General features: G+C 43.1%; 1 protein-coding gene across 1 annotated transcript; it reads left to right on the forward strand.

Moving 5' to 3' along the window:
* The first annotated feature begins 694 nt into the window (after positions 1-694).
* OXGR1 (oxoglutarate receptor 1) lies at positions 695-1,726 on the forward strand. The gene has a single exon (XM_071568237.1). The coding sequence runs from the start codon at positions 695-697 to the stop codon at positions 1,724-1,726; it is 1,032 nt and encodes a 343-aa protein (XP_071424338.1).
* The last annotated feature ends 12,846 nt before the right edge of the window (positions 1,727-14,572 follow it).

Here is a 14,572-nt window from a genome sequence, read left to right on the forward strand (position 1 = left end):
TCAGTTTTATGCTATTACAAAGCTTCATTAAAAACCAATACCAAACATAACCAACCTTAATCCTTCCCCCCCCCCCAAAAAAAAATTATACTAGTTTTATACTTTGATGGCTCCAAGAGAATAAAATCACCTTTAGGAAACAAGCCATGACTGTCAGGTTATGGGAACATCAGCTCCCGAGCTCTGTATCTAAATCTAACATTTTTTAGCTTTCATGAAACCAGAACAGAATCACTGGTTCATGAGCATGGAACACTGATTAGCTCAGATTAATGAAGACAATATATGGATATGGGTCTACTTTCTGAACAGTTAAGACATGTACAGACTTTCAAAAAATCTGAACCCAAACTTTCTTTGGCCCTCTAAATGTGTGCTTTCTACTCCCTAAGGTTTACAGATAAGCAGTAATTGTCTTCTTTAATGTAGAAGGCTAAATAAATCAAGAGTAAAATCAATAATTATCAAAATTTAATGTAAAGGAGAGGAAAGGATAAAATTAAACATTTGAATAGGGTTACCTAGGTCACACAGGGTATATTAGCAAATCCCCATTTCCTCTCACTACTGTGTCTTCTCAAACATACAGCATTTTCTCCAGTGATAAAAGGTTTAACTGAAAGCGTTTGTCCCAACAAAACAACTAAAACTAAACATCTGATTTTTGTGAAGCCTTAAGAAGATTTTTGCAAGCATGGCATCTGAACACACCAGCAATTTTACTGCTCAGCCAGGCCACACATTGACAAACTGCAAGGATGAAGAATTTTTACAGGTGAAATCTTATCTCTCCGCCCTTTACAGCCTTATCTTCCTGGTGTGCTTCCCAGGAAACATTGTGACAATTTTTGTTTATTTTGTAAAGATGAGGCCCTGGAAAAGCAGCACCATCATTATGTTAAACCTGGCTATCACTGACCTATTGTATGTAGTCACACTTCCTTTCTTTATACACTACTATGCTAATGGCAATAACTGGATTTTTGGAAACTTCATGTGCAAGTTGATTCACTTTTGTTTCTACTTCAACATGTACAGTGGTATTATCTTCCTCAGCTGCTTCAGCATCTTCCGCTTTTTGGTAGTTGTCCACCCAATTAAATGCCTTTTTCTTCAAAAACGGAGATGGGCAGTGGTGACTTGTGCAGTGGTTTGGATGATTTCCCTGGTGATCCTCAGCCCCTTGAACATCTTGGTTGTCCCACGTCATAAGCAGAACAGGACAATCTGCCCAGACCTGGCTGCTGCTGAGGACCTGGACACCAGTCGGTGGTATAACTGGATACTGACTGTGTTTGCCTTCTTCTTGCCTTTGCTAACGGTGACTCTGTCCTATGTGCTCATTATTTACACCTTGGCTACTGGGCCCCACACACAGGCTTGCTACAAACAAAAGGCTCGCAGACTTGCTGTTGTCCTCTTGGTGGTCTTTTACGCGTGCTTCCTTCCATTCCATGTCTTTCGAGGGATTTGTCTGGAGCTCCGAGTACGACCAGTTGACTGCCACCTGGAGAAAACAATCCTTTTAATGTTTATTATAACTAAACCTTTAGCAGCATTAAATACTTTTGGAAATTTACTGCTCTATGTAGTGTCAGGAGATAACTTCCGGCAGGCAATCTGCTCTCTCCTCAAGTTTAGGACAAACAAGAACCTGAAGCAGAAGTTACGGAATAAGGGTTCAAACCTGCCCTCAATCAGCCAGGCACAACCTCCCTGCCATTAGAGTACACAGGTTAACCCTGCCAGTGCTAAAGGAGAGTTAATCTGTTCTGCTGTGAGTTACAAATTGATCATCAAAGGAGAAAACTTATAAATTAAAATAAAAAGCTTTAAATAAAGTGCTAAAAAAATAAACTTGAAACTTCTCAGAAATTTTTCTGTGTTTGCTTCTAGAATCCTTTGCAGTTCTTGGGAAACAGCCAGTTCCAGAAAAAAATAATAGTTGCTCATTAGTGGCAGATAGAGATTTAGGGTGGCAGAAATTTTAAATTAGTTTTATTAACTTAGAACTTAAGTGTCTAGTCTAAGCTAGAGACTTGCCTTTGACTTCCCAAGAAATGGAGAGAGGAAGAAGTTCCAGAGATCAACACCTGTCTTAGGGATGTAGGAGGTTCGTCTCACCAGCCTGGAACACTGACAGGTGATGTACATGCGTATTAGTTAATCACTTTGTCCTCATTTTATAATTTCCCATTATAGTGGAGAGAAATAAGCAGTTTTAGAGTGTGAGTCACTAAATTATTCTTGATGTCTGCATTTGGACAAGATGGATCATGACCTATAAGTGCCTGTTTCTCTGCAGTGACCATAAAAGGTAAGTAGATCAGACACAGACTCAAATATTCTTGCCAACTTTTAAACAGTTGAGACACAGCTCTAGTACAGACTTGGATGGATCCAGAAGTCACTAAAAGTGGGGCTTACACATTAAGACCCCACTGAATGCCTTTAGTGATCACCTGAAGATTAATGGTACAAAATCACTCCAATAAGGGTTTTCCACACTGCTAATGTAGAATCCATAGAATCATAGTACAGTTTTTCTTGAAAGGGACCTTTAAAGGTCATCCATTCCAGCCCCCTTGCATTGATCAGGGACATCTTCAACTAGACCAGGTTGCTCAGAGTCACATCCAACCTGACCTTGAATGCTTCCAGGGATGGAGCACCTGCCACCTCTGTAGGCAACCTGTGACAGCGTTACACTACCCTCACTGTAAAAAATTTCCTCTTTATATCTAGACTGAATCTACACTCTTTTAATTTAAACCCATTACCCCTTGTCCTATCTCTATCAAAAAGTATTTATTTTTTTCTATTGAAAGGCTGCGACCAGGCCTCCCTGGACTCTTCTCCAGGCCAAACAACCAGAACTCTGCCTGCCTGCCTTCCCAGGAGTGGTTCTCCAGCCTTCTACTCGTCTTCCTGCCCCTCCTCTGGACTTGCTCCAACAGGTCAACAACTTTTTTATGTTTGGAGCCCCAGAACTGGACTCAGCACTCCAGGGAAGGGCTCATGAGAGTGGAGTAGAGGAGGAGGATCACCTCCTTTGACCTACTGGCCATGCTTCTTTTTATGCAGCCCACAATACAATGAGCATACATTGCTGGCTTGTTTTTCATTCATCAATACCAAATCTTTCTCCACAATCCATAGACAATACAAAGTAATTTTTGCGCTTTTCGTTATACAGTGAAACTCTGCTTTGTCACACCAAGTAAGGAACAACTTTAGGTAATAACATATCTGAGAGGTAATATAGGCTGCTTTGTGGGGAAAAAACAGACCTGTAGGAAAATGCTAGTCCAATACTTGAAGATAGATCTAGAGAAGTCCCACAACCAGCTGAGGCACCCCAGCTAGCTGCAATACAAAGCTATTACCAGTATAATATTCAAAGTCAAAAAATATGATCACAAAGTGAATCCTCCAATACTTTTTTAAAACAGCCTGATTTCATGTTTCATTACTTTTGCTCTCTACTACAAGATGTCCATTAATCAATGGCAACACATGCTGCCACAAGGCTCTCATGTGACCCTTCTCCTTATCCAATCCCTCTATGCATGGCCCAGTCTTCAAATGACCACCAGACCCACACCACTAGACCAGCATTACCATTAAGCACATGCCTGACTGACTGGCAGACAGCCTGTGACTCCTCTGTAGCATGGGGAGCCTGTTCTCTGCCTCTCTCATGGCTGACTTAGGGAGATCAACAGGAAACAGCAACAGGAAACAGAAAGCAACATGCTTGTTGAGGGAATGAGAGGAGATAAGAAACCATTCTCAGCATAGGAAGGAACAAGGTGGGGAAAGTAAGAACAGCATTTGTCTGCTATGGGGTAGAAGATGGTTTGTAAAGGAAAAGTTCTGGATGAGGTCTTAAGCTGAAAAAAGAATTTAACCTAATGCTGGCCTGGAGAGATGTTGCATGATGCAAACATCCAAAAGGTGTGAAGAAAATGCCTCTCACAACATATACTGCATTGTTTTTGCCAGTGTTCAAGGGGCTATTCCTCCTTCTCCACTGCACTTACAGTGCTGCTCCCAACCGCTTGCTCCCGAGACACCAGTGGCAGCTGATCCACCACGTGAAGGCAATGCTGAACATGACATTTTAGCTGTTCTTTCAGTTTAGGTTATTCTATCAACAAACCACCAAGGGTTTCTTAAAGCAAAATCAGGCTTATACGTTATCTTTTAAGCCTCTACTGCATGTCAACACAAAAGTTTTATTAGCTCCAATTGAGCCCTGCTTTACTGTCTACAGTGTGGAGTCTAGTATGTTTGCCTTCAGGAGAAAGGAACAAAAGATGTCCAAGGAGTAAAGGACAGGCTTTTATATATATATCTACACTTTATACATCTCTATATCTCTATCTCTATCTCTATATCTATATCATCTATATCTATATCTATATATACACTCCATCTGCAATGGGTAAGGGCACGAATCCCAGAATAAGTATCACACTGTGATTGTTTATTTCTTATGTTTGCAATGTTCTCACAAGACCAGAGAATTATCACATCCCTGTAAAAACCACAGAGACATAAGGCAAAACTACACATTTTACTGTTCTCAGGAGAGGCACAAATCCATACCTTTAACCCCAGCAACCATCTCTACAGATGCATACGAGGAAAACATGTACTAGAAGAGGACAAGAAGGATTTTTTCTTGACAAAACCAGAACTAGTCTGGTGTCTGATTCCCAGAAATAATTAAAACAGAAATGTCAGTTTATGGAATAATTTCTTCCATAAGGCAACTAACAGTGATGTTTCTTGTAAAGGAAACTGGAACTCAGATCACTGTGTGCACCATCTTACATGTGTTTTGCTCTCATCTTCAAACTGATCTCTGGAATCTTTGCAGCACTGTGATAGCAAGGGCTCTGACTTGTCTGTTCTAGGCCATCTCTGGAAGTGCCAAGGAACCCCTTGGCAGATCCACCACCTTCATCCCCATGAAAAGCTCAGCTATCAAACAGGGCTAGAGGGAGAAGGCTGAAGGCTCAAGAGAACCTAAGAGAGCACAAAATTGTTCTCCATCTGTCTATCCCAAGTCACCTTCCAATGACCAAGATAAAAAGAGCAAGAATCACAGAATAGATTGGCTGGAAGAGACCTTAAAGATCATCTGTTTCCAACCCCTGCCATAGGCACTAGACCAGGTTGCTTAAAGCCCCATCCAACCTGGCATTGAGCACTTCCAGGCATCCACAACTTTGCAAAACTGTTTACACAAAAATGGGAGAAACTCTTTCAAGAAGAAACCCAGGTGGTGTCATCAGCATGACAATGGCAGACTGTCAGGCATACTCTGATAGACACATGGGACTCTGGGATCTCACAACTGTGCCAGTTGAATAAGGCTAGTTTTATCAGTTGTGCAAACATCTTTTGGTCCCTACCTCTAAGGAGGCAGAAATAACACTTTAAAAAATGCTTAAAGAGCCCAGTAGATAGTCCAAGCCTACCTAATCAAATATCCTGTACTTCCTAGAGACCTGTATGTGTATTATGTGTGAGTGCATAATGAACAATGAAATGGGGAGGGGAGGAAAACCTATCTCAACTTTGATGAGACTCTCACCTTCTCTGAATGAGTATCACACACACATACACACACACACACACACACACACACACACACTTTCTCCTTTTGCTTCTTTAATTTTTCTCTGGCAGTCAATGCTCTGGGATACCTCTAGAGACACCACAAGAGGCAGGAAATAGGGTCCACCTGCCCAGCACAACTGTGGGGACGGAACACACTGTGCACAAAGACTTTGTAGAGCAACCCACAAAAAGCAAGTCAACTGGTTACATTTGGTTTAAAAGTGTAATCACACAAGGATGGACATTCAAAATGCTCTTTGGTCTTGCACCAGTGGTGGAAGACAAGAAGGTTATGCCATTTTATCCACTGTGTCTATTCCCGAGGAGTAAACCTGAACCTCAGTTAGACACACCATTATTTAATCGCGGTATTGGAAAACTATGACTGCCAGTAACCTTTCTTTTCCTGTATGTACAAATCCAATGCAAATAGCCATCTGGAATATCCCCAGAGATCCATCAGCAGATTTCCACTTTTTAAAACCACTTACCCAAACATTAACCTTAGTGGCTGCTCATGGGTTTGCATATGCAAACCCTGAGGGATGGAGACATGGATGACTTAACTTGCAAGAAAGCACATGCACTAGGTTGAGAACAGTAGCCATGGGCAGTAGTACAGGCATTCAGGCATTAGCCACAAATTAAGTTGAAATTTTGAATCTATTATCTAAAGTCTTCTCAAACTCCTGTCATATGTTGGGCCAGGATGAAAGGGATGGTAAAAATACCAAAATAAAATATTTGAATAGTTTAGGTTGGAAGGGACCTTTAAAGGCTGCCTAGTCCTAGTCCCATGCCATGAGCAGGGACACCTTCCACTAGACCAGGTTGCTCAAAGCCCCATCCAACCTGACTTTAAACACTTTCAGAGATGGGGCATCTCCCACCTCTCTGGGCAACTTGTGCCAATATTTTACCACCTTCATTGTAAAAAACTTCTTTGTTATACTTAATCTAAATCAACCCCCTTTTAGTTTAAGATCATTGCACCTTGTCCTATTGCTACAGGCCTTGCTAAAAGGTTTGTCCCCAAGGGCAAAAGAACTGTAGCCCATAAGTTGGCAGGGTTGGTTAGGAGGGCTTTAAACTAAGTTTGAAGAGGGAAGGGATGGCAACTGGGCTCTCCAGAGATAGGCCTAAGGGCGTAGAGCCCAAGTTGAGAATGAAATCAATGGCCCAGCTGAAGTGCATGTACACCAATGCATGCAGTATGGGAAACAAACAAGAGGAGCTGGAAGCCATAGTGCAGCAGGAAAGCTATGACATAATTGCTGTCACAGAAACGTGGTGGGATGACTCATATGACTGGAGTGCTGCTATTGGGGGCTACAAGCTCTTCAGAAAAGACAGGCAGGGAAGGAGAGGTGGAGGGGTGGCTTTATATATTAGAGAGTCTCTTGAATCTGTTGAAGTTGAGGTCAGCAGTGACAAGGTTGAGTGCCTGTGGGCCAGAATCAGGGGCAAGGCCAACAAGGCTGACACCCTTGTGGGAGTCTGTTACAGACCGCCCAACCAGGATGATGAAGGGGATGAATCGTTCTATAAGCAGCTGGCGGATGTCTCAAAATCTCCAGCCCTTGTTCTTGTGGGTGACTTTAACCTGCCAGATATCTGCTGGGAGCTTCATACTGCAGAGAAGAGGCAGTCAAGGAGGTTCCTGGAGTGTATAGAGGACAATTTCCTTCATCAACTGGTAAATGAGCCTACCAGAGGTAAGGCCCCGCTAGACCTACTGTTTACAAACAGAGAGGTAGTGGTAGATGATGTAGTGGTTAGAGGTTGCCTGGGGCATAGTGACCATGAAATAATAGAATTTTTAGTCCTCAGGGATGTAAGGAGAGCCACCATTAAAACCTCTACTCTGGTCTTCCAGAAAGCAGATTTTGGCCTATTCAAAAAACTGATTCAGAGCATACCCTGGGAAACAACCCTTAAAGGCAAGGGGGTCCAGCAGGATTGGACATGTTTTAAGAGGGAAATTTTGAGTGCACAGCAACAGGCTATACCAGCGTGCCGAAAGGCCAGCCGGAGGGGAAGACAGCCAGCTTGGTTAAATAGGGAGATTCTGAAAGAAATCAGGGATAAAAAGAAAGTTTACAGACTATGGAAAAAAGGGCTGGCTACTTATGAAGAATTTACAGATAGAGCTAGGTCATGCAGGAAAAAAATTAGGGAAAGAAAAGTGGAATTTGAAGTAAACTTGGCTATTTCAGTTAAGGATAACAAAAAGTCCTTTTGTAAATACATTAATAAAAGGAGGGGCAAGGAAAACCTCCATTCTCTGTTGGACTTGGAGGGAAATGTAGTTAAGGAAGATGAGGAGAAGGCTGAGGTACTTAACACCTACTTTGCCTCAGTTTTTACCAGTAAGACAGGTGGCCCTCAAGACAACTGGCCTCTGGAGCTGGTAGACAGGGAGAGGGAGCTGAATAGCCCTCCTGTATTCCAGGAGGATATAGTTACTGACTTACTGAGCCAGCTGGATCCTCACAAGTCTATGGGACCAGATGGGATCCATCCCAGGGTGATGAGGGAGCTGGCAGAAGAGCTTGCCAAACCACTCTCCATCATCTGCCAACAGTCCTGGCTCTCTGGGGAGGTCCCAGATGATTGGAGGTTGGCGAATGTCACCCCAATCCACAAAAAGGGCTGCAAGCAGGACCCTGGCAACTACAGACCTGTCAGCCTGACCTCCGTGCCTGGCAGGGTTATGGAGCAGTTCATCCTGAGTGCAATCACACAGCACCTTCAGGGTGGACAGGGATTGGACCCAGCCAGCATGGGCTTAGGAGGGGCAGGTCCTGTCTGACCAACCTGATCTCTTTCTACAATCAGGTGACCCACCTGGTGGATGAGGGGAAGGTTGTGGATGTGGTCTATCTGGACTTTAGCAAGGCCTTTGACACTGTCTCCCATAATATACTCCTGGAAAAGATGGAAGCCCATGGCTTGGACAAGTGTACCCTCTCCTAGATTAGGAGCTGGCTGGAGGGTCGGGCCCAGAGAGTGCTGGTGAATGGAGATGCATCCAGCTGGCGGCCGATCACTAGTGGTGTTCCGCAGGGGTCTGTGTTGGGTCCAGTCCTGTTTAACATCTTTATTGATGATTTAGATGAGGGGATTGAGTCCATCATCAGCAAATTTGCTGATGACACCAAGTTGGGAGGGAGTGTCGACCTGCTGGAAGACAGGAGGGCTCTGCAGAGGGATCTGGATAGACTTGAGAGATGGGCTGATTCCAATGGGATGAAGTTCAATAAGGCCGAGTGCTGGGTCCTGCACTTTGGCCACAACAACCCCCTGCAGCGCTACAGGCTGGGCACAGACTGGCTGGAGAGCAGCCAGGCGGAAAGGGACCTTGGAGTACTATTTGACAGGAAGCTCAACATGAGCCAACAGTGTGCCCAGGTGGCCAAGAAGGCCAATGGGATCCTGGCCTGTATCAAAAATAGCGTGGCCAGCAGGACCAGGGAAGTGATCCTTCCCCTGTACTCTGCGTTGGTGAGGCCACACCTTGAGTACTGTGTTCAGTTCTGGGCCCCTCAGTTCAGAAAGGATATTGAGGTGCTGGAGCAAGTCCAGAGAAGACCAACGAGGCTGGTGAAGGGACTGCAGCACAAGTCCTATGGGGAGAGGCTGAGGGAGCTGGGGTTGTTTAGCCTGGAGAAGAAGAGGCTCAGAGGTGACCTCATCACTGTCTATAACTACCTGATGGGAAGATATAGCCAGGTGGGGGCTGGTCTCTTCTCCCAGGCACTCAGCAATAGGACAAGGGGGCACGGGCTTAAGCTCTGCCAGGGGAAATTTAAGTTGGACATCAGAAAAAAATTCTTTACAGAGAGAGTAATCAGGCATTGGAATGGGCTGCCCAGAGAGGTGGTGGATTCACCATCCCTAGAGATTTTTAAACGCAGATTGGATGTGGCACTGAGTGCCATGATCTAGTAAATGCACTAGAGTTGGACCAAGGGTTGGACTTGATGATCTCGGAGGTCTTTTCCAACCCAATCGATTCTGTTATTCTATGATCTTTCTTACAGCCCCCCTGTAGGTACTGGAAGGCTGCCAGATGATTTCCCCAGAGCCTCTCCTCTGCAGTCTCAACAGCCCAAACTCTCTCAGCCTTTCCTCATATGAGGGGTGTTTTAGCCCTCTGATCATCTTTGTGGCACACTTCTGGACTCACTCCAACTTTCTTATGTTGGGGCCCCAGAGCTGGACACAGTACTCCAGGTGGGGTCTCGCAAGAGCAAAGGCAGAGAATTACCTCCCTCAAACTGCTGGCCATTCTTCTCTTGATGCAGCCCAGGACATGGTTGGCTTTCAGGACTGCAAGCACACATTTCTGGGTCATGTCCAGCTTCTCAACCACCAGCACCCCCAAGTGCTTCTCAGCAAGGCTGTTCTCAATCACTTTGTCCCCCAGCCTGTATTGATACGGGGCATTGCCCTGATCAGGACTATTTAGCTTTTTGTTTGGTTGGTTTTTTGGGGTTTTTTTGTTTGTTTTGGTTTTTGTCTCGTTGTTTGTTTTTGTTGGGTTTTTTTGGTGCCATGAAAAGAAGCTGTATTTTCTTGTGTGATAAATTATAGTGTTCAGTACTAAAATGGATTTGGATGTGAATGCAAGGATAAGTTATTAAAGTCTCGGATATTTGCTTGTGTAAATTTTGATGTAACTTTTGCTGTTAAGATATTGCTATTTCAAGAGGATTGTGTGGCTTTTTCCTGCCCTGCAAAATTGAGTGTGTTTCACCATCCCAGTTAGGCTTATTCACATACTTAAAATACAAAAAACATTCCCATCTGACCTGTTTTAAATGTATATCTTACATTACATTGAGCTGCATCGCTCTCTTACGGTGACTATTTTTGCCTCATGTACTGTAAAGGAACTGTTTCTATCTCCTCTAGGGAAAAAAAGGTGTGTCTCCATTATGACTTTTTGGTTTATTTTAAATTTTCTTATTTTTTAACAGTCATTCTTGGTAAAATTTCCTCAACTAACGTCAGATATCATATAGGCTTAGCTCTGAGATAGCTATCTGGGGTGTTTTTATAGTCAGCAGACAGAAATGGGAGCGTGGAGGGTCCAATTATCCCCCATTACATTGGTCAGAAGAACTGTGCCTTAGAAATGCCTGCACAGGGAGTCAATGCTGTCCACAATTCTGATTTTTGGCACCATGAACATGTTCCACTGTGTTTCATCTGCAGGCTGATTGTTACTTCTATATGAAAAGTTTGGCAAAAGGAAGAGGTGTAGGTTCTGATATTATGACAATTTAAAAAAGTATATCTGCAGGGCACTACAGTGAATTTTTACAATGCCCTCTAGATCATCATCTTTAGGTAACCTAGTTTAAGAAGTCTGGATTATATTCGTGTGTCTTGCTAAGTGAGAGGCTACAGTTAAGCAGAAAAGAAGAATAGAGAACATCCTATATGCATCCCTTCTAAGTATTGTATGTATTGAGAGAATATATAATGGAACACATGGAACTGTGAAGAAATAAAAATAAATGTAAAATCTTTTAAGGACAAGACTTGGTTCAAATATGTGGCACAAGGAACTTGGGGTGCCCCTCATCCCTAGTCCTCTGAGAGCATCCCCCCCCCGCCCCGTATATCCACAGGGGCATACACCCCATTTAAAGGATTGATTCACTTGTGTAAACCAGGTGCTGATGGGACCCTGGTGCATGGGGGAGTAAAGTCAGGCCAAGGGAGGGGACTGTGCTGGGATCTGACTTAGGACACCGAAGAAGAGCAAGAACAAAACTGCAAAGAATGACTGAGCGCTTCCTAGAGCTAAAAAGAAAGAGCCTGCTGAATTACAAAAGGAAAAAAAACAGCAAAAAAGAAAAAAAAGAGCTTCCAGGATTTGAAAAAGGTATAAAAAAGATACAAAAATAATAAAATAAACAGTCAGGGGAACATCACAAGGGAAGAAGAGAAAGACTCCCATGTATCAGCATAGGTGCAGGTACACATACACAAACACACACATGGAGTTAAGAGATGAAGAAGCTTTTCAGAGAGATTGCTTATGCCCAAGTCCTGTTTGCACACACTTGAAGGGTTGCTGCTCTCTATCTCTCCAAACTTATTGAATCCACTGCAGAACTTTTCTGAATGGCTCTTAAAGTAGCTAGTCCGAAAAGGATTTCTCATTAGACACCTTTAATTTGCCATAGCTCTGAGATGGAACACACTGTGACTGACACCATAAATGGGTTATTAAAAAAATATTAAGGAAATTTGGAAGTACAATTTATGGGATATTCCTCCCTGTAATGTAACCAATTTCTTCATGAAAGTTCTGAAGCACATAGTCTACAGTAGCAAAATTGAGGAACTGCCAAGTGCTGGAGAAATATAGGAGACAGGGAGATTAAAGTGAGTGGCAGCCCACAGGATGACAGCTGCTGGAGAGATATCTTCACCACCTGTGGAACCTGCTCCTGAGCTGACAAGCATTAATGCTCATTCCTAATATTCAGTAATCTCCAAGCTACATGTGTAGTTAAAAACTGACACAGCTGAAAATTTGTCTCAGTTGCACCCAAGCAATGCCCACATCAAAGGATGTGACACAAAAATATTCTCCATTTACACAAGGATAATGCAACATAATAGCTTAAACAAACATTGCAAGATGAACAGGAAGGAGAGCTACAGAGGGATATATGTGACTTATTCCTCATGTCATGAAGCTTTTGGTGTGTCTTGTTGATCCAGCTGTTTTTATGCTGTCTGTTCAGTATTACCTTTGTCCTTTAAAATTTACAGAGAAATACCAACCAACCACAACAAATTAGGAGGAGATTAGAGAGCCCCTTATCTACTCACAGGATCCATTTTCAAATAAACTGCCCTAGCTTTTCATAATCTAAGTTTATTCAGACACCTAAAAGGGCTCATAAATAAAGGTCATTCTGATAATTTTTCCCATCTTGTTTACAGTGTTTTTTCCTTAAGAGAACTGTGCTTTTCTTCCACCCTGGTGACTCCTGTGAGATCACAAGCTGTGCAGAGCCCTCTATAATCCAGCCCAGCATATTGTGGGATTCCTTGAACCATGCAAGGAAATTCATTTGCTCAGGATGGGACATAACATGTGCTTACAGCTCAGACAGTGGAAAATCAGTGGCCAAAATGTTACATCTCTCCATCAGCAAGAGGAGAAAGGCAGGAAGGGCACTATCCACAGCTCTGTCCCATAGTCTGTGTTCATCCTCTTGGTGGTGCCTCCAGTTAATGGAAGGAGGCAGGCATACTCAAAGGGACGTGTTTACTCCTAAGCCAGCTGGCATGAAGCACTCATGGAGACTCTTATCCAGGCACCAGGATGTCCCCTGTTTACACATTTATGCATGGATAACACCAGGGAATTACAGAATGAGTGGATTGGAAGGGACCAGCAAAGATCCTCACCTTTCACTAGACCAGATTGCTCAAAGCCCCATACAACCTGGCTTTGAATACTTCTGGGGATGGGACATCCACAGCTTCTCTAGGTAACTGGTTCCAGTGGATTTTACATACAGGTGACTACATCACCCTCAAAACATACTGAAAAGGCCAGACCTTGATCTCACTTTAATGAGGCCAAGGGCATTTCAGCCTGAGTATCTCTTGCAAACAGCCATAGCTGACATACAGGCCATGCAGGGGGACAGGGTCTGCAGTGTCACCCTGTCATTCCTAGGTGCCATGACAGCCACCAGTCAGCTCTCTACCAGCTTCCTCATCTCTCCTTTTCCCCCAAAATGCATGCACTGGGAACCTCACTTTTCCCTGGAACCTCTTATTTTCAGGTTTACCTTCATCATTTGCTTGCATCCCCATGTAATCCCTTCTATTTTTATTTTAAAATGAAAATTTACTTATTAATCAGCTTTCATTGCTGAGGCACTAGTCATTTGTCTCAAACTATGTATGTCTATAAATATTAACACATGGCTGTCACCCCCACTTGTCTAAGTAGAGGGTTTTCTGACACAGACTAATGGCACTGGAGCTGACTAGGGCCACTAATGCCAGTTCTTGCCTCACCACTGAGACAACATATTTGAATTTAACTACTGACTTAGTGGCAAGGTCAATGAAAGTTCAAAAGAACCAGAGGAGTGATGAATACCAATACAGGATAGCTCTCAGCTAGTGCCAGCATCTTCATTCATCCCTTTAAATAGCTTCACCAGGACTTGTTCCTTGAACGTGCTTTGCAATCACCAGCAGCACTGGTTATAAGATGTGCTTCTGAGATGCGTGGAAAGTACTATGCCAAAAGCGTCCCTTAGAGCAGGAGAGTTTATTTACCTTATTTTAGACAGATAAATGTTTTGTTAAATCTGGCTGCAGCTGTCATAGGATAATTACTGTACATATCTTCTAGTCATGACTTATTTGAATAAGTACCTGTGTCTGGCCCCAGAATTGCATGTCAGTTACATAGGTTTGACAGCAAGAGAAAAATGAACCCTATCTTCAAATTTGTGATTCATGTGCTACCTCAGAAAACCCAATGTTGTTTAATTACTTTCTGAGCTAATTACTTAGTTTTATTTTTAAAAAATCCTTTAAAGCATTCCTAGCCAAGCATCTGGGAGACTACTCTAGTCTGAAAGATACTAATAAGTCACCAGCAGAATATCAAGTCAACAGCAGATCCAGTGCCTGGGCATGGAGCCTCCCTCCAGCACAACACTGGAGTACCTTGGCCAGTGGTGTTTCTCAGGTTGATAAATTTGATATACACTATTAAATAATAACTAAACAGTAGAGACAGTACATTTATTGAATGCTTTTTCTTATTAACCCATACAGGATCCAAGGGATGTCAGGACTGAGTGAGCCTAAACTTTTAAGCAGTCCAAAGGAAAAAGCGTGTCAGAATCTAGGCTGCATGCTGAAATCAGGAATGGGTATCTCA

The sequence above is a fragment of the Pithys albifrons genome, chromosome 1 (genome assembly GCF_047495875.1).
Source record: "Pithys albifrons albifrons isolate INPA30051 chromosome 1, PitAlb_v1, whole genome shotgun sequence".
NCBI classification, from domain to species: Eukaryota; Metazoa; Chordata; class Aves; order Passeriformes; family Thamnophilidae; genus Pithys; species Pithys albifrons.

What these genes read in the sequence shown, in the direction of transcription:
- OXGR1 (XM_071568237.1), top strand. Translation starts at nt 695, where the DNA reads ATGGCATCTGAACACACCAGCAATTTTACTGCTCAGCCAGGCCACACA.